Source organism: Salvelinus alpinus, chromosome 22 (assembly GCF_045679555.1).
Source record: "Salvelinus alpinus chromosome 22, SLU_Salpinus.1, whole genome shotgun sequence".
NCBI lineage: Eukaryota > Metazoa > Chordata > Actinopteri > Salmoniformes > Salmonidae > Salvelinus > Salvelinus alpinus.
This window is the reverse complement of record NC_092107.1, coordinates 2,168,673-2,191,541: the sequence shown is the minus strand read 5'-3', so window position 1 is coordinate 2,191,541 and position 22,869 is coordinate 2,168,673. Positions and strand designations below refer to the sequence as shown.

General features: G+C 46.3%; 1 protein-coding gene across 2 annotated transcripts in view; it reads left to right on the top strand.

Moving 5' to 3' along the window:
* The window catches only part of LOC139548764 (2-(3-amino-3-carboxypropyl)histidine synthase subunit 1-like), a 127,458-nt gene that overhangs the window by 15,589 nt on the left and 89,000 nt on the right, over positions 1-22,869 (top strand). For both annotated transcript variants that reach the window (XM_071358583.1, XM_071358582.1), the window contains exons 3-4: positions 189-252; positions 18,093-18,214. In XM_071358583.1, coding sequence (XP_071214684.1) covers positions 189-252; positions 18,093-18,214 — 186 coding nt within the window. The remainder of the gene's footprint in view (positions 1-188; positions 253-18,092; positions 18,215-22,869) is intronic.

Sequence of the window (22,869 nt, the reverse complement as noted above, 5' to 3'; positions counted from 1 at the left end):
TCCTTCTGTCTCAGTGAAGCCTTCTGAAGTAATAACATAAGCAACAATATACATGTATATACTGTCTAGGATGTATTAAATAACGTGGTTGTCACTCAAGCTGCAGTTCTGTGTGTAGGCTGGCTAGTTTGTCCTCTGAACCTTACCTCTGGCTGTCTGTCTGTCTGTCTGGCTGTCTCTGTTCACAGTGGCCCTGCAGCTACCGGAGGGCCTGCAGATGTTTGCCTGTGTCATCGCTGACATCATCGAGAGGTAGGTACAGCATACAAACACTCACCACTCACGAATGTTTTGAATAGGTGGCAAGTGTGACTCATGCTCGTTTTAAAATAAAACCGAGTCTATCTATTTGTTGTTAGCTAAAAACATTGATGTTTCTCCCTGAAACGGATCCCCTTGACTTTGTTGTGTTAAAGTTTTGGTGGCTTTAGAAGGTGCTTGAGTGAGGGAGCAGTCGTCGTCCTTGCTTACGTTGAAGTTGAGCCGGCATGGCCTTTCTAGTCATTAAGCCAGTCACTGTTATCATAATTCCCTGCCTGCCGCAGCCAGCTCATATCTGGTCTTTAGCAGAAAATGACACACGATTGCATCCACGGACCGAGCGGCTATCAACGCTTCACTCGATCACGGTTGGAGGAGGGGACAGCCATTATTCTTGTTAATTACATCTTGTTACAGGCTGCATAGACCCCTGTTGCACACAAACAGTCCATCACACAGACACACTCGTACAAACTGATGCAGGAGTCCAAACCTTCCCACGGTTTGGAGTGCCTCGGCATCAGTCTTTTTAGTCATTTGTCTTGTATACACTGAGCTTTGGCCTACGCCGTGCCAAAACAAGTTTGTGCAACATTGATAAATTGGTTGAAAAAAGGTAGTAATCCCAAAGAAAAACACTTCAGTTTAGACCTAAAATATGCATTTGAAGTGTTGAAAGAGGAGCTCTGTGTGTTTAAGGGCTTTCTTGACTTCTGTGGTTGTTTCCTTCATCTTCTCATTTCACCCCTCTCTACCTCTCTCTCTCTGCTGTGACGACTGTAAGGGTTATCTAAAAGAAGATGGCTGCATCACTCCACATCCAAAGTGGATTCCTTTCCTATGTGTGTGTTCGATACTAATGAGGTTAGTTGATGGACGTAAAGGATAGTGAGCTTGGGAAGGGACGCTTCCACATGGTTATCAATCAGAGCCCGTATTTGATTTCAGACTGGAAACGTAGTTCGTGGTGTCCTCGTATGAGGACATGCCTGTCATACCACAGATATGGACCGTTGAGAAACAGGAACCGCAGTGGGCTGAAAGCTTTGACTTTCTCCCTCTCTTCCCTCCACTTTCCCCTCTTCTCCTCCTCGACCCAGCCCTCCGCTTTCCTTTTAACCCCTCTCCATCGCTCCACTAGTGCCACGCCTCCCTCATTCCCTCTAATCTCTCCATCCCTCCCTGTACGGCCACCCCTCAGAGAGAGAGGAGGAGATAGTGGCCCTATCTTATCAGCAGCACTGCTATCAGCAGGAGAGCTGTCTCTCATATCTGGGCTTAAACCAACACTGTATACGCTGTGTTCATCCCAGAGTCCTCTAACTAAAGCCACCTCATCACCTCAGCCCATCTCAGCCCATTTCAGCTAATGAGAGCAATTAACGGCAGATGATTGCTTTCCTCACGTCCTCACCTCCCTCACACCTCTCCCCCCCCTTCTCTCCTGCATGTCTCACCCTCTCACCCCATCCAGATCCTGCAGATTATATACAGAGCAGTTTCCTCTGTCATCAGTTGCTGTTGTTTGTGTTTCTTCTCTTCTCTGTATAAATAAATACATCGGCAACCTCATTTGACACCCAGGTCACAATAGTTCACTGTGTTCCAATGATCAGGCCAAGTGTTACATGAAGTCAGTACATCTAGGGAATGGACATGACCCATGAATAGGGGATCTAGCTACAGAGGGATTGTTGGATAGTTGGTGTCCCTGGTCACCATGCTGTATCTGACCTCTACTCACCCTTCCCGTTCTGTGGGGTCAGCAGAGGTTTCTGTCAGATGTGGATGTTTAGTGACTAGTAAGGGCCTGGCTCCATCCTGATCGTGGATTTCAGGAAACAGCAGAGGGAGCACCCCCCCATCCACATCGAAGGGACAGCAGTGGAGAAGGTGGAAAGTTTAAAGTTCCTCGGCGTACACATCACGGACAAACTGAAATGGTCCACACACACAGACAGTGTGGTGAAAAAGGTGCAACAGCGCCTCTTCAACCTCAGGAGGCTGAAGAAATTTGGTTTGTCACCCAAAACCCTGACAAACTTTTACAGATGCACAATCGAGAGCATCCTGTCGGGCTGTATCACAGCCTGGTACGGCAACTGCTCCGCCCACAACCGTAAGGCTCTCCAGAGGGTAGTGCAGTCTGCACAACGCATCACCGGGGGCAAACTACCTGCCCTCCAGGACACCTACAGCATCCGATGTCACAGGAAGGCCAAAAAGATAATCAAGGACAACAACCACCCGAGCCACTGCCTGTTCACCCCGCTACCATCCAGAAGGCGAGGTCAGTACAGGTGCATCAAAGCTGGAACCGAGAGACTGAAAAACAGCTTCTATCTCAAGACCATCAGACTGTTAATGCTGCCTACATTGAGACCCAATCACTGGCCACTTTTTAATAAATGGATCACTAGTCACTTTAAACAATGCCACTTTAAATAATGTTTACATATCTTACATTACTCATATCATATGTATATACTGTATTTTATACCATTTATTGCACCTTGCCTATGCCGCTTGGCCATCGCTCATCCATATATTTATATATATCTCATTCACCCCTCTAGATTTGTGTGTATTAGGTAGTTGTTGGGGAATTGTTAGATTACTTGTTAGATATTACTGCACTGTCGGAACTAGAAACACAAGCATTTCGCTACACTCGCATTAACATCTGCTAAACATGTGTATGTAACAATACGATTTGATTTGATTTGATATGGTCGTCAGTCAGTGTGGTGTGGGGACTGGGGCGTGGCCATGGCTTTATAGCTGTCCATATCAGTGTAGGGATGAAGGGGCTAAGCTGCCCCGTGGGTAAGGAGGGTGGGATGGACAGCTATAAAGCCTAATGAGAGCAAGCTGCTCTGAATTCTAGCCCATGCAATCAGTTAATACACATCAACTATGAGAGTGAACACGCTCGCAGGCGCTCACACACACACACACTCTCACGCACACACACAGACAAAAACACAGGCACTAGGTAGAGACTGACACCTCCAGGATATAGATTCAGCACAGTGCTCAGTGCTCACATACAGCCAGAGAGAACGCCTACACAAGGGGACAGAGGTGCTCATGAAATAAGCAATGTACATGTATGGACACACACTGAAACAAAGACAGTAGTAGGCTTGTATAAGCTGCTCTCATTTTCAACAGTACAGTATATGTCTGTACAGCCACACTATGGAGGGCTCATACTAAGAATATGTGGCTATCTGTTCCACACAGGCACCTGTAAGCATACTCTCTCCCACAGAGAAGTAGAGAGGCTGCACCACACTTCCACTGATCATTTAGAATGTCTCCCACAAGCAGGCCTGCTTCTGTTCTTTAAAGAGGCTTTGATAGGCCCACAAAGAACTTAGTAAACCTTGTAAAGGTCTGCTATAATGGCTCCAGTTGAATAGGCATGCTCTGACTTCACACTGTATCCTCTGCTTCCCTGTAATACAGCTACACACTGGTTGCATCCCAAATGACACCCTATTCCCTAAATAGTGCACTATTGACCAGGGCACTACTTTTGACCAGGGCCCCATAGGGCTCTATCTAGGGAATAGGGTGCCATTTGGTGCAGCATCTCTCTTGATAACTGCCAAAGCCATTCAAAGAAACTTAAGGCATAACTCAACTTGCATAACAAGTAAACAGACAGATAAGAACACAAGCGAGGAAAAAAGTGATCAGAACAACAGAAAGAATCCCTAACTTGGACAGGCGGGCGGCGGTGTGTGTTGTCATCCCGCCATATGTTTCATTGCCTTTGATGCCAGGCCATCTGTCTTCACCGCAGCCTTGAATGATACTTTGATGAACTTCCTTTAATATTTACTGTGTTCCTCCGGGAGTGGGGAGCCAGGGCTTGTGTTGTCTTCATCCATGGCCTAATCCTGGAGACTGGGGAGGAGAGAGAAGTAGAGAGGGAGGGGGGCGGCAGTAACATTTAATGTCCTCTGTCACCTGCTCTCTGGCACGGAAAAGATGGGCCTCCTCCACAGAGAGATATTGACTTGTGGCATAACTAGGATCTTGTACTTGGGGGTGAAGGTACATGACATGAGAGCATTATGAAACAGAGGGCCCTATTCAATGACTCATACACTCACGCACTTCACAGTATGAAACAAAGAGGAAGTCAATTGTATATTTTGGCTTTTCAAACATAGATTTGTCACTGTGCCGGCCCTGGAGAATGTTATTTATGATTGACTGGCCCTTTGTTATAAATGTAGTGGTTAGATATTCTGGCTATTTTCATGTCAGCACGCCACTTAGATCAACAGCCTCACCAGTTGAATGCCATGTCAGATGAAACACAGGCAGTGATTGACCTGCCACTGTGTCCATGACAGCAGAGTGAATGAAATGGGAGTTTAGAGCCTTATTTCTCTTTCTCTCACATTCACACTCACACAGAGAGCCCGACCCCCTGCTGTCTCAGACCTTTCTGGTCACTCCATCATTTCTCTGGACCCCATCCTGGGGCTTCATCAGCCAGAACCTGATCAATTTCAAACACTTTTATTCATTTTAGTCTGCAGTAGCGTATGTGTGAGCAGCAGGAGAAGCCTCAGCCCACAGCCTTCCATGGTAAATGTCAGCCCTGCCACTATAGAGGAAGACTGGCAGGAGCCTCCTTGCCCTCGTCTCATCACTCGCCCCCCAGCCTCTCCGTTCCTCCCACAGCACAGCTGAGCAGTAGGTAGCGGGAGCCTGGGTGTGACAGTGTGTGTCCCGGCCTTCTGTCCCCACCAATTACATAAGAAGCTCCCACTGGGTGTAGAGAGCAGCAGGGCCTCCATTGTGTGTACACACACACACACACACACACACACACACACACAGACACACAGACACACAGAGACACAGAGACACACAGAGACAGGGCATCTCTCTGACTAATGAGCTCTCCTGCTTCGGTCTAAGGGCCCTGAGCAGAGACAGGCAGACACAAACATCCGGACACAACTGGACCAGGCAGCTATAGTATGCCCGGCCCACTCCCATCCCCACGACCAGATAAGTTTTCAGTGCTATTTCAGGTTTAGTGAGAAGTCTCTGAGTGCAGCCTGCTGCAGGAAGTCACAGGTGGAAAATATCCTCCCACACCTGTATCTCATATCCCAGCCATCACAACCCTGGAGGACCACAAACTATAGACCACTCTGTTATATTGGCCAACTTAAATCACCACTCTGACTGGAGGATGGCGGATAGCTGCTGGTGATATAATGGCTCTCATATAATGCCTTGGCAGATAACACCTGGGAAATTGCTTGACCTGTCTTGAAAATACAATCGATGCACTCCAGAGATGAAGCATCATATAGACTTTGTTGTCGTCCCTCCCGGCTGTCTGTATGTCCAGGGGGACAACTCCATGGGGAGTTGATGGGCTTTATAGAGAGACTGAAAGGCTGACGCTCTGCCCTTTCTCTCCATCACACTGCCTGGGTACATCCCAAATGGTAACCTATACCCTATAGTGCACGACTTGTTTCCAGAGCCCTATGGAACTTGGTCATATGTAGTGCACTATAATGGGAATAGGGTGTCATTTGGGATCGGCACCTAAATGAAATATGAGCGAGTGAGCAGCTGACGACAGAACTCCACAGTAGCTAATTACACTGGGAGACGGAGGGAGCGGAGCAGGGAACTCATCAGTGTGCTGTTTTTGAGGGAATCTTGGTTATTTATGAAGTAATGAAATAAACATTCCCCTGTCCTTCCGTCTGACCGTCTGTCCGTCCGTCCGTCCGCCCGCCCGTCTGTTTGTCTGTCTGTCTGTCTGCCTAGCGTTGTGTGTGTGAGATACGGAGTGTCCAGTGCTCTGCTCGGGAAACTCAAGGTTTCAGCCAACTCTCTCCTATTTCACTCCTGTATCACTAACTCAGACCAGGCAAAATCATTTAGGACCAACCGTACATTCCAGCCCCACCGCATGCAGACATTATTGAACACAGAGAGCGATATATTACCTGCAATTTCAAAGGGGAACATGAATATGTGTGGACATATGCTCATGCACATTTAAAATTAGTGTTGGGCTTTTGAGATGTTATTTTGGAGTGAATGCAGGCAGTTGACAGCCAGTTTAATGTGAGCAAAATGGAAATGGGTCAATGGCTAATTTTGTATTTGAATAATAGAAAACTAGAGTTCCAGGTATGTTCTAATACCGTTGGTTAGAAATGGACTGCAACAATGTTCATATTTCTGAACCTTAATACTGTACACTGACTGACCAGGTGAATCCAGGTGAAAGCTGTGATCCCTTATTGATGTCACTTGTTAAATCCACTTCAATCAGTGTAGATGAAGGGGAGGAGACAGGCTAAATAAGGATTTTTAAGCCATGTGACATTTGAGACATGGATTGTGTATGTGTGCCATTCAGAGGGTGAATGGGCAAGACAAAAGTTTGAAGTGCCTTTGAACGGGGTATGTTTTGTACACTCAGTGTGTATCTGAACTGAATGTGAAAATACAGATTCTTGTGAACAGAGATGAGTAGTATCCACGTATAAAGCGGAGAGGCTATTGTAGGACCTAATGAGCCGTTTGTAACATGGCTTCCTGCTTTGTAAAGGTTAGCTACACATCTGCCTTGTGCTCCCTCTGAAGGAGAGAGTGTGAAGGAGGAGGGGAGGGCAAAGATGAAGGGATGACCTTATGGGATGAGGGAGCAAAATAATGTAATGTCTAACAGGGGAGGATAGAGAAGAGTAGAATATTCTAGTAGAATGTCAGTAGGTCTAGAAAGCAGCACGGCGGTGGACTATGCCAAGGATTGAGAGAATGAGAAATGTTGAGAGGGGGAGGGAAGAGAGGAGGAGGAGAGAAGCCAAAACAAGTTGTTGAAATTAAGAGCAGTTGTGGAAGAAGAGGAGGAGGAGGAGGAGGAGAGAAATTGTCATATGACTGGAGGGAACAGAGTGACAGATAGATAATAGAGGGAGGTTGTAGGAAGAGAGAGAGACAGAATATTACTATCACTACAGTGATAGATCTTTGTAACCATTTTCTCTCACTTGTACATAGCCCTTTTGGGCATGGGGATTTGGATTGCAGTTTGTGTGTGTTTGTTGCTGCAGATAGTGTATTTGCACATCCCAGTGAGAAAAGCACCATTTTTATAGCATGCCCTTTTTTTGTCTCCGAACTGATGATTTTAAAATAGCTGCGCTGTAAAAGGTTCATCCATACCAGTGTATAATGTAAAGAAACCTGGGGGACATGATTTATCCTGTCTCTGGCTGAGCAGAGGGGTTAAAGCCTAGTGACTGACCTCAGATCAGATTCCATCAAACTGTATTCCCTCTGCAACACCACTAAAAGCCTTTAATGTCCCCTCAGCACTCCAAGGTCCCACTGTGCTGTCCACTGGTTCCTCCTTTTACGCCTTGTTCTGAGATCTGATAACCCAATTATACACTGCTCAACAAAATAAAGGGAACACTTAAACAACACAATGTAACTCCAAGTCAATCACACTTCTGTGAAATCAAACTGTCCACTTAGGAAGCAACACTGATTGACAATACATTTCACATGCTGTTGTGCAAATGGAATAGACAAAAGGTGGAAATTATAGGCAATTAGCAAGACACCCCCAAAAAAGGAGTGATTCTGCAGGTGGTGACCACAGACCACTTCTCAGTTCCTATGCTTCCTGGCTGATGTTTTGGTCACTTTTGAATGCTGGCGGTGCTCTCACTCTAGTGGTAGCATGAGACGGAGTCTACAACCCACACAAGTGGCTCAGGTAGTGCAGTTCATCCAGGATGGCACATCAATGCGAGCTGTGGCAAAAAGTTTGCTGTGTCTGTCAGCGTAGTGTCCAGAGCATGGAGGCGCTACCAGGAGACAGGCCAGTACATCAGGAGACGTGGTAGAGGCCGTAGGAGGGCAACAACCCAGCAGCAGGACTGCTACCTCCGCCTTTGTGCAAGGAGGTGCACTGCCAGCGCCCTGCAAAATGACCTCCAGCAGGCCACAAATGTGCATGTCTGCTCAAACGGTCAGAAACAGACTCCATGAGGGTGGTATGAGGGCCCGACGTCCACAGGTGGGGGTTGTGCTTACAGCCCAACACCGTGCAGGACGTTTGGCATTTGCCAGAGAACACCAAGATTGGCAAATTCGCCACTGGCGCCCTGTGCTCTTCACAGATGAAAGCAGGTTCACACTGAGCACATGTTACAGACGTGACAGAGTCTGGAGACGCCGTGGAGAACGTTCTGCCGCCTGCAACATCCTCCAGCATGACCGGTTTGGCGATGGGTCAGTCATGGTGTGGGGTGGCATTTCTTTGTGGGGCCGCACAGCCCTCCATGTGCTCGCCAGAGGTAGCCTGACTGCCATTAGGTACCGAGATGAGATCCTCAGACCCCTTGTGAGACCATATGCTGACACATGCACATTTGTGGCCTGCTGGAGGTCATTTTGCAGGGCGCTGGCAGTGCACCTCCTTGCACAAAGGCGGAGGTAGCGGTCCTGCTGCTGGGTTGTTGCCCTCCTACGGCCTCTACCACGTCTCCTGATGTACTGGCCTGTCTCCTGGTAGCGCCTCCATGCTCTGGACACTACGCTGACAGACACAGCAAACCTTTTTGCCACAGCTCGCATTGATGTGCCATCCTGGATGAACTGCACTACCTGAGCCACTTGTGTGGGTTGTAGACTCCGTCTCATGCTACCACTAGAATGAGAGCACCGCCAGCATTCAAAAGTGACCAAAACATCAGCCAGGAAGCATAGGAACTGAGAAGTGGTCTGTGGTCACCACCTGCAGAATCACTCCTTTTTTGGGGGTGTCTTGCTAATTGCCTATAATTTCCACCTTTTGTCTATTCCATTTGCACAACAGCATGTGAAATGTATTGTCAATCAGTGTTGCTTCCTAAGTGGACAGTTTGATTTCACAGAAGTGTGATTGACTTGGAGTTACATTGTGTTGTTTAAGTGTTCCCTTTATTTTTTTGAGCAGTGTATAATAGATGTCTGCATTTTTTTTAAAGCTCTCTATAGATGAGATTGAAGCATACTAGGGTTCTCCACTCCCAGCTCTGTACAACAATATTGGATTCCCATAACAGTTGCCATATCATTTTGTTTCGTTTTTTTGTTGGATTCAAGCGCCTTTCAAAATGCAGTGCTATGGAGTTTAGAGGGTCTGTATGTTGATAAAGCTGTGGTCTTTTGCATAATGACCCGGTCCCGGGCTGTTTGAGAACCTGCCAGAACAAATAGATGAGATACGCTCACCGAACTAGACCCAGCAGTAATGATCTTGTTTTTGGTGGAGTTAAAGGATTATCTAATGGTGTTACTGAAAACATCTGTTTAAGCTTCATCCCATCTTCCCTCCCCGCCTGCCTGCCTTCCTCCCCGCCTTCCTCCCCGCCTGCCTGCCTTCCTCCCCGCCTGCCTGCCTCCCTCCCCGCCTGCCTGCCTCCCTCCCCGCCTGCCTGCCTGCTTCCCTCCCTCCCTCCCTCCCCGCCTGCCTCCCTAACCCGCCTGCCTGCCTGCCTCCCTCCCCGCCTGCCTGCCTGCCTCCCTCCCCGCCTACCTGCCTGCCTCCCCGCCTGCCTGCCTGCCTCCCTCCTCGCCTGCCTGCCTGCCTCCCCGCTTGCCTGACTCCCTCCCCGCCTGCCTGACTCCCTCCCCGCCTGCCTGACTCCCTCCCCGCCTGCCTGACTCCCTCCCCACCTGCCTGACTCCCTCCCCGCCTGCCTGCCTGACTCCCTCCCCGCCTGTCTGCCTGCCTCCCTCCCCGCCTGCCTGCCTGCCTCCCTCCCCGCCTGCCTGCCTTTCTCCCCGCCTGCCTGCCTCCCTCCCCGCCTGCCTGCCTGCCTCCCTAACCCGCCTGCCTGCCTGCCTCCCTAACCCGCCTGCCTGCCTGCCTCCCTCCCCGCCTGCCTGCCTGCCTCCCTCCCCGCCTGCCTGCCTGCCTCCCTCCCTGCCTGCCTGCCTCCCTCCCCGCCTGCCTGACTCCCTCCCCGCCTGCCTGACTCCCTCCCCGCCTGCCTGACTCCCTCCCCGCCTGCCTGCCTCCCCGCCTGCCTGACTCCCTCCCCGCCTGCCTGACTCCCTCCCCGCCTGCCTGACTCCCTCCCCGCCTGCCTGCCTCCCCGCCTGCCTGACTCCCTCCCCGCCTGCCTGCCTCCCTCCCCGCCTGCCTGACTCCCTCCCTCCCCGCCTGCCTGCCTGCCTCCCTCCCCGCCTGCCTGCCTCCCTCCCCGCCTGCCTGCCCGCCTCCCTGCCGCCCATGTTACCACGTTACCAGTATATCTAATGTACCCATTCACTCTCGATGATTACAATTAGTCTGTCATTTTTACCCGTGTTTTGTCTTCCAATTTTCCTGGTGTAAGACGTGGGCGTGGGAGTCATAGTGTTTGTACGAGAACGCTAAATGGAAGAAAGCTTTGTCGAGCAAAACGCTCAGAGAGAAAGGCGGGAGAGGAAGAAGTAGAGCAACATTTAATCACCATCATCCAACACGGTGGCCCTGACAGATTTCTTTTTGGAGGGGGACTTTCTGTGTTCTGTGTGTGCAAAGCAGATTACTGATATCAGATTTATTAATATTACAAACCCCGGAGCAAACAGCTCATCTGCCTCAGCCAGCAGAGGCCTTCTCCTCCCTCCACCACCTCATTTACACCCCCTTCATCACACAACCTCCTTATCTGTGTTTTAACTCACTCCATTGCTCTTATATTGTTCTCCTCTCTCTCTCTCTCTCCCTCTCTCTATCAATTCAATTCAAGGGGCTTTATTGGCATGGGAAACATATGTTAACATTGCCAAAGCAAGTGAGGTAGATAATATACAAAAGTTAAATAAACAATAAAAACTAACAGTAAACATTACACTCACAGAAGTTTCAAAAGAATAAAGACATTACAAATGTCTGTCATCTCTCTCTATCATCTCTCTCTATCATCTCCCTCTCTCATCTCTCTCTATCATCTCTCTCTATCATCTCTCTATCATCTATATCTATCATCTCTCTCTATCATCTCCCTCTTTCATCTCTCTCTCTCATCTATCTCTATCATCTCTCTATCAACTCCCTCTATCATCTCCCTCTAGCATCTCTCTATCATCTCTCTCTATCATCTCTCTCTATCATCTCTCTCTATCATCTCCCTCTAGCATCTCTCTATCATCTCTCTCTATCATCTCCCTCTAGCATCGCTCTAGCATCTCTCTATCATCTCTCTCTATCATCTCTCTCTATCATCTCTCTCTATCATCTCTCTAGCATCTCTCTCTATCATATCTCTCTATCATCTCTCTCTATCATCTCCCTCTATCATCTCCCTAACTACTCTCTATCATCTCTCTCTATCATCTCTCTCTATCATCTCGCTCTATCATCTCCCTCTATCATCTCCATCTATCATCTCCCTAGCTACTCTATCATCTCCCTCTATCATCTCCCTCTATCATCTCCCTCTATCATCTCTCTCTATCATCTCTCTCTATCATCTCTCTAGCATCTCTCTATCATCTCTCTCTATCATCTCTCTCTATCATCTCTCTAGCATCTCTCTCTATCATATCTCTCTATCATCTCTCTCTATCATCTCCCTCTATCATCTCCCTAACTACTCTCTATCATCTCTCTCTATCATCTCTCTCTATCATCTCGCTCTATCATCTCCCTCTATCATCTCCATCTATCATCTCCCTAGCTACTCTATCATCTCCCTCTATCATCTCCCTCTATCATCTCCCTCTATCATCTATCTCTAGCATCTCTCTATCATCTCTCTCTATCATCTCTCTCTATCATCTCTCTCTCTCATCTCTCTCTCTCATCTCTCTCATCTCCCTAGCATCTCTCTATCATCTCTCTCTATCATCTCCCTCTATCATCTCACTCTATCATCTCTCTAGCATCTCTCTCTATCATCTCTCTCTATCATATCTCTATCATCTCTCTCTATCATATCTCTATCATCTCCCTCTATCATCTCTCTATCACCTCTCTCTATCATCTCTCTCTATCATCTCTCTCTATCATCTGTCTCTATCATCTGTCTCTATCATCTGTCTCTATCATCTCCCTCTATCATCTATCTCTATCATCTATCTCTATTATCTCCCTCTATCATCTCTCTATCATCTATCTCTATTATCTCCCTCTATCATCTCTCTCATCTCTCAATATCATATCCCTCTATCATCTCCCTCTATCATCTCCCTCTGTCATCTCTCTCTATCATCTCCCTCTAGCATCCCTCTATCATCTCTCTAGCATCTCTCTCTAGCATCCCTCTCTCATCTCCCTCTAGCATCTCTCTCTCATCTCCCTATCATCTCCCTCTAGCATCCCTCTCTCATCTCCCTATCATCTCCCTCTAGCATCCCTCTCTCATCTCCCTCTAGCATCTCCCTCTAGCATCTCTCTCATCTCCCTATCATCTCCCTCTAGCATCTCTCTCATCTCCCTCTAGCATCTCTCTCTATCATCTCTCTCTATCATCTCTCTCTTGTCTCCCTCTCTCATCTCCCTCTCTGACACTGACTTTCATTTTTCTCAGTTTTCTCTCCCTCCATATTTGTGCCTTTCCTTTCTCTCTAACTTGATTCTTCTAAAGAGAAAATAATGAGGCTTTCTCTCCGCTGAGTTGCCCTGCTATTACCCAGGGAAGTGCCTCTTCCTCTCCTCCAATATCCTCCCTCCATACCTGCTCACAGCTCTTGTCTCAAATGTAATGAAATAAAAGATGAACCATCACCAGGTGCAGGATATAAATATGTCACACCCGTAACCTGATTGTGTGTACGAGGAGAAGCTGAGTGATCTACATGATCGTAGTGTGTTTGTGTGTGGGGGGGTATTTCTACTGAATGTGACTTTGTTGTATGTTGTCTGGTCAGACGCTGCTGTCACACTTCCTCAGTGAAGTTGTCAGAGGGTGTCAGCACTTCCTGCGACCACCCTGCTTATCTGGCTGTCTACCTCTCCCCTGAGAACACTCTCCTGTCTCCACTGTTATAACACCCGCCTAGAATGGGCACCATAGACACATGGCTAGCTTCACATATTGCTACAGCTCACTAATGGACTGAAAGGCCTACTGGGTGACAGATTTTACTTTTACAATTTTGCCTTGACAGATCCTGTTGGCCATTGTCCAGCATGGCCCCCAACCAGCGGCAAGGGGTTGAACTGGGTCACTTTCACAGAAATGATGGCATTGCATTCATCCCCTTGTCTGAAAAGAGTCACCCTGTAAAGCCAGATCTTATTCCACCTGATGTAAGAAAAAGTAGGCTATTGTTCCGTGTTTGAGACATTTAGGAATGGAATGGCCCTCTCAGTAAGTAAAACCCTGATAAAAGACAAAACGTGTTGGTTCTACTTTTAACAATAAATATGCTTTTTCTTACTGAATTCCATTGTCCTCCAAGTGTTACTGAGTCTCCTCTCCTCTCAGTAAACTCAGCAGACCAGGTCACTACTTCGTCCCTTCTTCCTCTGTTTCTCCCTCTCTCTGTTTCTCCTCCCTCTTCCTGCCTTGCACACGCATACACCCCCACCCCCACCCATACTTACAATCCCAGTCCCCGGGCTGGGGGGGTGCACCGCGGCACACAGCTGGGAGTTTCAAATAGTTTTGCTGTTCATAAATCACAGCGACAGCAATGGGCCCATATTAAAGACAAGCATAGGGATCACAGCATGCTATGTCTGCTGTGTCTGCTGTCTCAATGGCTCATTTGTTGGTAAATGTTTTGTTTCATATGACTGGACCCTTTTTTGAAGCCCGCTCACTGTGGTCTGTGTACAACTCCATTAGTCCATTCCCCTCGCAAACAACTACAGTTAGACGTATTGTAGAATGTTGCTGGAGTTTGATGTGACCTGAGGTACACGCCACACACACAGACAGCTGTTTGTATCGTCTGTCAAGTCAGGTTGGTGTTTTGATGTCTCTCCGTAGTAAACAGTCAGACTTGTGTTTGGTCTGTTGGCTACTAGTGTCTGAAACATCATGATTGAATGCACAACAAGTATGTATTGAGGGGAGAAGTTCTTAACATATTTCAATGCACATCCGCATCAAAACGCCATCCATCTCGAGCGCAACGCGACAGGAATCGTCGTAATAGAGGCTCAGTGACAACCCCAACGCCTGTCAGCACCTAATCAAACTAATTAAAGCAGCATGTTAGTTAAAGCGCAAACAATGAATTGTCATAAGGGAAGAAGTGTCATTGGTTGACAGGGAGAGGGTTTGTGTGGTGGTGCACTGATTCAGGACGATGGGGAAGTTTGTCAATCTGCGTCTGTCTGTCTATCTGTCTGCTGCGGTGCTGTTCCCAACCCGGAGAGAGAGAGAGAGCCCAAACTGACAGGCCCCTCTTTCTCCCATGCTGGGCTCTGATGAAATTCCTGTCGCAGTCAGGCAAGGATTTCATCTCCCGAGGACAGCGGGAAGTGGATGGATCTACTTTCATGCTACCTGCGTGATTCCCCTTGACAGTGGGAGAGAACGGTATCGATCCGCTATGTAAATAAAGCCCCCCGCTGATCTACAATGATACATTGTCACTGGTCAATCCCTTAGTCAAGCTGTACAGTGAGTGTGTTTATGCATGCATACAAAGATGCTGGTCTGATTTTGAGTTTATGCATTCTGTCTGTGCAGTACCTAACCACAACTCTCCAATCACCTCTGACTTCTGACCTCTGTTCTAACTGTCTGCTAAAGAGGGGCCCTAATTAACAAGGAGTTCACAGGCTTCTTGTCATCTAAATGACATCTTAATGACATTTCACTTCTGATGTTTCAGCTCAAGAGCCAGAGATGGTAACTACAGCTGATATGCCCAGGAAATGGAGACGAGAGGGTGGGAGAGGGAGAGATGTGTTATCCCGGCCAATCGTTCATAAGTCCCCGTGTGAGATGGGGCTTGAGGGTTGTGTGAGATGGGGCTTGAGGGTTGTGTGAGATGGGGCTTGAGGGTTGTGTGAGATGGGGCTTGCGGGTTGTGTGAGATGGGGCTTGCGGGTTGTGTGAGATGGGGCTTGCGGGTTGTGTGAGATGGGGCTTGAGGGTTGTGTGAGATGGGGCTTGAGGGTTGTGTGAGATGGGGCTTGAGGGGTGGGTTGTTGTAAACACTGATAGCCGTCATTCTCTCTTTCTCTCTACTTTTTCTTGTCCCTCCCTCAATGTTTCTCTTTCTTTTTCTTTCTCTCTCCCCCATCTCTCTCTCTCCACCCTCTCTTTTTCCTCCTTTCTCTCCCTCGTTCAGCCCTTCTCCAGGGGAACAGGGGGATTGTGCTCCTCTTTGCTCTGTACTTACTCTCCCGGTCTCAGGTAGCATCACATCTCTCATTGGGGCCTCAGCTCTGTAATCAGATTCACTGCATTTATTACCCAGGTATTTCAGTGTATTCACGCAGTAGAGATAATGAGATGTGTAGCACCAATAAGATGGCATAATAATGTTATTTCTTGCAGATGGATGCTTTATTAGATACAGTAATATTCTGCAGTGCTGTCATTTGAATTGTAGATATTGCAGTATGCTGCTGTGGTGGGTAGACTGCTGCTGTGGTGGGTAGACTGCTGCTGTGGCGGGTAGACTGCTGCTGTGGCGGGTAGACTGCTGCTGTGGCGGGTAGACTGCTGCTGTGGCGGGTAGACTGCTGCTGTGGCGGGCAGACTGCAGGGCATCTCTCTTCAGCATTCTTGTGGGATAGCCCTATATATTTCTAAGCTGGGAGACATACATTTATGCGGCTCTAACAATGTCATTAGTATGCTTTAAAAGAACAGCTGTCGTGAGATTTAAGGAAGCCTATTGTTCAGAGACAGCTACTAACACTTAGTGTCATAGTCTCCCATTATCATGATCCCTCGATTGCGCCGCTCTCTCTCTGTCACACACACAACACACACTGAATCAAGACCTTGACGAGAGAAAGGATAAGCGAATCATATCTTGGAAGGACAATATTGATTTACTGGATGAGTTCCCTTCATCCGTGTGGCTGTGTTTTACTAGGCTCAGGTGGACTGTAGTGTCCTTCACAGCAGAGCAGCCATTGGAGGAAGAGAGAGAGGGAAATGGAGAAGAGAGCAAATATAAAGAGAGTCCATGGAGGGTGAAGGTAGTCGAGCACTGAGAGATTGAGGAGAGGGACAGGGATTCAGAGAAAGATAGATATAAAAAGAGAGGGAGAATTAGAGAAGGAGATGGGTGTAAACAGAGAGACGAGAAAGTTCAAAGTTCAGACTCTATCTCTTATTAAACTGAAGGTTGAAGGTACAATGAACACCAGTGAAAGAGAGAAATTAAAACAGGGAGAGAGGGAGGACATGGCATCTGTAGCCTGTGTCCAGTATCTAATAGTTTGTGGACTGGGCAGCAGTAGACAGCCAGCTGTTGTTAGTCAGACTGGGTTGGTGGGTAGGCTACACTGTCTGATGCAGTCTCCTGTTTTCACCTTTATTCTCACTTTTATTACTACCTATACTGGCTAGCCTAAATATGTCAAAACACAGTCAGTAAACCACAACACCCCCCTCTCCTCATCTCCAGTTCTCTCTTTCCAAACTCTGTACTTTATCCATTCACACCTCTCTCCCAGTTTTCTGCATTCACTCCTTTTATTCAGTGTTTAGGAGTTTTACTTTGCATTTTAATCCCCCGGAAGGGATGATGAAATGCAGAATGAATTAATTCGCTGCTTTTAATATATTCAAGCAAAAGAAAAAGTAAAAACTGGTTTAGCTCTGTGGCTTTCTCCTTAGAACAGACCTTCTGTAGTAGGTGTATGTAATGTGGAGTTGGGGATAGGGAAGTTGAAAGTATGTTTATGCTAAGACCACAGATTGACAGATCATCTGTAATTGACCCTGCCTCTGCAGTTTCCATCCAGATGTGCTATAAATCCATACTTGGGCCAGTACCCTATTACCCCGTCCCCCTCCCCCTTATTTGTCCTTACTTACCCCTACCCCCCACTAAGCCTCTATTCAAACTGACACTCTAATATATCTCATCTGTTGATGCAGACTGACTGACTGATTGCTGCTCTGTTCAATGATGATTGACTCCTGTTCAGGGATGCTCTATAGGCCCTATTGATGTTTGGCATGTCAAACAGAAAGAGATGGGAAAGCAATATCTGAGTGGTATGAGTCGCTCCTAGTCCCTCTACTTGACTTGTCCCAGCCAGTAAGTACATGGTAACATGCTGAGACTGGGGATTGATCTACTTAATGACTTGTCATAGTCAGAGACCGCCAGTACATGGTGAGACTGGGGATTGATCTACTTAATGACTTGTCCGAGACAGCCAGTACATGGTAACATGCTGAGACTGGGGATTGATCTACTTAATGACTTGTCCTAGTCAGAGACAGCCAGTACATGGTGAGACTGGGGATTGATCTACTTAATGACTTGTCCGAGACAGCCAGTACATGGTAACATGCTGGGACGGAGGATTGATATACTTAATGACTTGTCCTAGTCAGAGACACATGGTAACATGCTGGGACGGAGGATTGATATACTTAATGACTTGTCCTAGTCAGAGACAGTTAGTACATGGTAACATGCTGAGACTGGGGATTGATCCCGCTGACCCTATCATGATGCTCGGAGCCGGGTGGGGTATTGTTCGCCATGGTAACCATCGGGAGAGGGGGAGGTCAGTGGGGCTAATAGACTGAGCTGTGTGTGTTTGTTGAATGACAGGGACAGTTCAGTTTGTGCTCATGTACGGTCAGAGGAGTGGTTTTTATCATGGTGTGTGTGTGTGTCTGTCCCAGGTTCACAGAGGCAGACACCATTGTGATGGGTGATGTGACGTACGGAGCCTGCTGCGTGGACGACTTCACGGCTCGGGCCCTGGGGGCAGACTTCATGGTGCACTACGGCCACAGCTGCCTCAGTGAGTCACACACACACACGCAGACTCAGACTCACACGACTCACAGACACAAGGCATCTACTCATTAGTAATTCCACCCCTAAAGCATATGCAAACATAAATGCACACACACCAGGGTTTCCGTTTGCCGGCTTTTGCCCCCCCCCCCCCCCCAAAATGAAAAGCTGTTAAATGACCTGGGGGAAAAAACACCATTGCTTAATAATGCGTGTTATTCATTGATGGAAAAACATTTGACTGTCATGCTTATCAGTCTATAGGTTAATTAGCGGAATTAAATTGGCCTGTGTGTATTTTCGTGAGTCATGTATCTTATTTATCCAACACAACTATCACAAACATGTTTTTATAAACCCATTCATTACACAACAAATGTTTTTTTTTTTTTTTTTTTCTCCCTTTTTCTCCCCGATTTCGTGGTATCCAATTGGTAGTTACAGTCTTGTCCCATCGCTGCAACTCCCGTACGGACTTGGGAGAGGCGAAGGTCGAGAGCCATGCGTCCTCCAAAACACAATACAATCCAGCCACGGTGCACTGCTTCTTGACACAATGCCCGCTTAACCCGGAAGCCAGCCGCACCAATGTGTTGGAGGAAGCACCCGGCCCGCCACAGGAGTCGCTACAGCGCGATGGGACAAGAACATCCCTGTCGGCCAAACCCTCCCATAACCTGGATGACGCTGGGCCAATAGTGCGCCGCCCCATGGGTCTCCCGGTCGCGGCCGGCTGCGACAGAGCCTGGACTCAAACCAGGATCTCTAGTGGCACAGCTAACACTGCGGTGCAGTGCCTTAGACCACTGCGCCACTAGGGAGGCGCCCATTGCACAACAATTCTAAATGCAATTGCGTGTTAAAAACAGTTTTGTGCACTATTAAAAATATATACTATTTTGATTTCTCAACTGGAAATTGAATCGTGCCTCCCATTCACCAGTCAAGTGCAGAAAACAGGCTATCAACACTTCACCCACCACTTTACAATGTGAGCTGGAGGCAGTATGCATTTTGAAAACTTACTTCATTGTTTGAAACCTAAATGTTTATTTCATATTATGGAGGCATGTCTTACCCTGTTTCAAAGTAGCCTGTAGGCAAAATCCCACCATTGAAACATGGATGCAATTCAAAACGTTTTTGTTTCTCAAAATAATTGTCCCGTAGTTAATCCTAAAATTCTGAATTAAAATGATAAAAAATAGGCCTATTGCGCTTTCACATTGAGGATTGGAGATTATTGGAAAGATTTATCAACTAGCTTCCTGTGAGGATCTATAGCTTTAATATATTACATTTGCAATGGATGGGGAAAAAACAACACTTTCCTTCATTTCCATGCAGCAGACCAGGTACTTACTTCTATGAGTGTTCAGGTAGGAGCGCGGGCAACATTATCAGGACAGAGAAACCAAAACCAGGCTTATTGCTCACATGGAGGACTCCAAACAATGAACAATGAAAAAATGGACAAATCTCGTAAATGATGCTTATGAAATAAACCAAAGCTTGTTTCTCACAAATGTAGCAGGTTGTGAACTCTCCAAATAAATGACTGTAATTAATACATGCATTAACAGAAATGTATGTAAACAATTTACGCAGATTAACGCACATTTTTCTCAGGTTTTCGCCTGCCAAATCAGTTCTGTTATACTCACAGACACTATTTTAACAGTTTGGAAACTTTAGAGTGTTTTCTATCCAAATCTACCAGTTATATGCATATCATATCTTCTGGGCCCGAGAAGCAGGCAATTTAATTTGGGCATGCATTTCATCCAAAATTCTGAATGCTGCCCCCTACCCTAGAGAAGGTAATGCATTTGAGCCAATCAGTTGTGTTGTGACAAGGTAGGGTTGGTATATAGAAGATAGCCCTATTTGGCAAAAAACAGCTCAGATAAACAAAGATAAACGACAGTCCATCATTATTTGAAGACATGAAGGTCAGTCAATCCGGAAAATGTCAAGATCTTTGAAAGTTTCTTCAAGTGCATTCACAAAAACCATCAAGCGCTATGATGAAACTGGCTCTCATTAGGAACGCCACAGGAATGGAAGACCAAGAGTTACCTCAGCTGCAGAGGATCATTTCATTGGAGTTACCAGCCCAAATAAATGCTTCACAGAGTTCAAGTTACAGACACATCTCAACATCAACTGTTCAGAGGAGACTGCATGGTCGAATTGTTGCAAAGAAACCACTACTAAAGGTCACCAATAAGAAGAAGAGACTTGCTTGGGCCAAGAAACATAAGCAATGGACATTAGACCGGTGGAAATCTGTCCTTTTGGCCTGAGATTTCTGGTTCCAACTGCCTGTCTTTGTGAGACGCAGAGTAGGTGAACGGATGATATCTGCGTGTGTGGTTCCCACCGTGAAGCATGGAGGAGGTGGTGTGATGGTGTGGGGGTGCTTTGCTGGTGACACTGTCAGTGATTTATTTAGAATTCATGGCACACTTAACCAGCATGGCTAGTACTCTGCAGCAATCACCATCCCATCGCGTTTTCGCTTAGTGGGGCTATCATTTGTTTTTCAACAGGACAATGACACAAAACACCTCCATGCTGTGTAAGGGCTATTTGACCAATAAGGAGAGTGATAGAATGCTACATCAGATGACCTGGCCTCCACAATCACCCGACGACATCCCAATTGAGATGGTTTGTGATGATTTAGACCGCAGAGTGAAGGAAAGCAGCCAACAAGTGTTCAGCATATGTGTGAACTCCTTCAAGACTGTTGGACAAGCATTTCAGGTGAAGCTGGTTGAGAGAATGCCAAGAGTGCAAAGCTGTCATCAAAGCAAAGGGTGGCTACTTTGAAGAATCTAAAATATATTTAGTTTTGTTGAACACTTTTTTTCATTTCAACATGATTCAATATATGTTATTTCATAGTTTTGATGTCATTACTATTATTCTACAATGTAGAAAATAGTAAAAATATAGAAAAACCTTTGAAATGAGTAGGTGTGTCAACTTTTGACTGGTACTGTGTATGTATGTATGTATGTATGTATGTATGTATGTATGTATGTATGTATGTACACTTGAAGTCGGAAGTTTACATACACCTTAGCCAAATACATTTAAACTCAGTTTAACAAATTCTTGACATTTATTCTTAGTACACATTCCCTGTCTTAGGTCAGTTAGGATCACCACTTTATTTTAAGAATGTGAAATGTCAGAATAATAGCAGAGAGAATGATTTATTTAAGCTTTTATTTCTTTCATCACATTCCCAGTGGGTCAGAAGTTTACATACACTCAATTAGTATTTGGTAGCATTGCCTTTAAATTGTTTAACTTGGGTCCAATGTTTCGGGTAGCCTTCCACAAACTTCCCACAATAAGTTGGGTGAATTTTGGCCCATTCCTCCTGACAGAGCTGGTGTAACTGAGTCAGGTTTATCGGCCTCCTTGCTCGCACACGCTTTTTCAGTTCTGCCCACAAATTTTCTATAGGATTGAGGTCAATCTTTGTGATGGCCACTCCAATACCTTGACTTTGTTGTCCTTAAGCCATTTTGCCACAACTTTGGAAGTATGCTTGGGGTCATTGTCCATTTGGAAGACCCATTTGTGACCAATCTTTAACTTCCTGACTGATGTCTTGAGATGTTGCTTCAATATATCCACATCATTTAGATGATGCCCTCATGATGCTATCTATTTTGTGAGGTGCACCAGTACCTCCTGCAGCAAAGCACCCCCACGGTGCCACCACCGTGCTTCAAGGGTTGGGATGGTGTTCTTCGGCTTGCCAGCATCCCCCTATTTCCTACAAACATAACAATGGTCATTATGGCCAAACAGTTCTATTTTTGTTTCATCAGACCAGAGGACATTTCTCCAAAAGTACAATCTTTGTCCCCATGTGCAGTTGTAAACCGTAGTCTAGCTTTTTTATGGCAGTGTTGGAGCAGTGGCTTCTTCCTTGCTGAGCGGCTTTTCAGGTTATGTCGTTATAGGACTTGTTTTACTGTGGATATAGATACTTTTGTACCTGTTTCCTCCAGCATTTTTCAAGGATTGATTTGCACTTTTCGCAACAAAGTATGTTCATCTCCAGGAGACAGAACGCTTCTCCTTCCTGAGCGGTATGATGGCTGTGTGGTCCCATGGTGTTTAAACTTGCGTACTATTGTTTGTACAGATGAACGTGGTACCTTTTGTTTGGAAATTGCTCCGAAGGATGAACCAGACTTGTGTAGGTCTACAATTTTTTTTCTGAGATAATGGCTGATTTCTTTTGATTTTTCCATGATGTCAAGCAAAGAGGCACTGAGTTTGAAGGTAGGCCTTGAAATATATCCACAGGTACACCTCCAATTGACTCAAATGATGTCAGAATCTTCTAAAGTCATGACATAATTTTCTGTAATTTTCCAAGCTGTTTAAGGGCACAGTCAACTTAGTGTACAGTATGTAATCTTCTGACCCACTGGAATTGTGATACAGTGAATTATAAGTGTAATAATCTGTCTGTAAACAATTGTTGGAAAAATTACTTGTATCATGCGTGTTTGAAAAACAAGTTTTAATGACTCCAACCCAAGTGTATGTAAACTTCTGACTTTAACTGTATGTAAATAAGTTATTTTTGTTATTTTTTATTTATTTTTTATTAGCAAAAAAAATTCT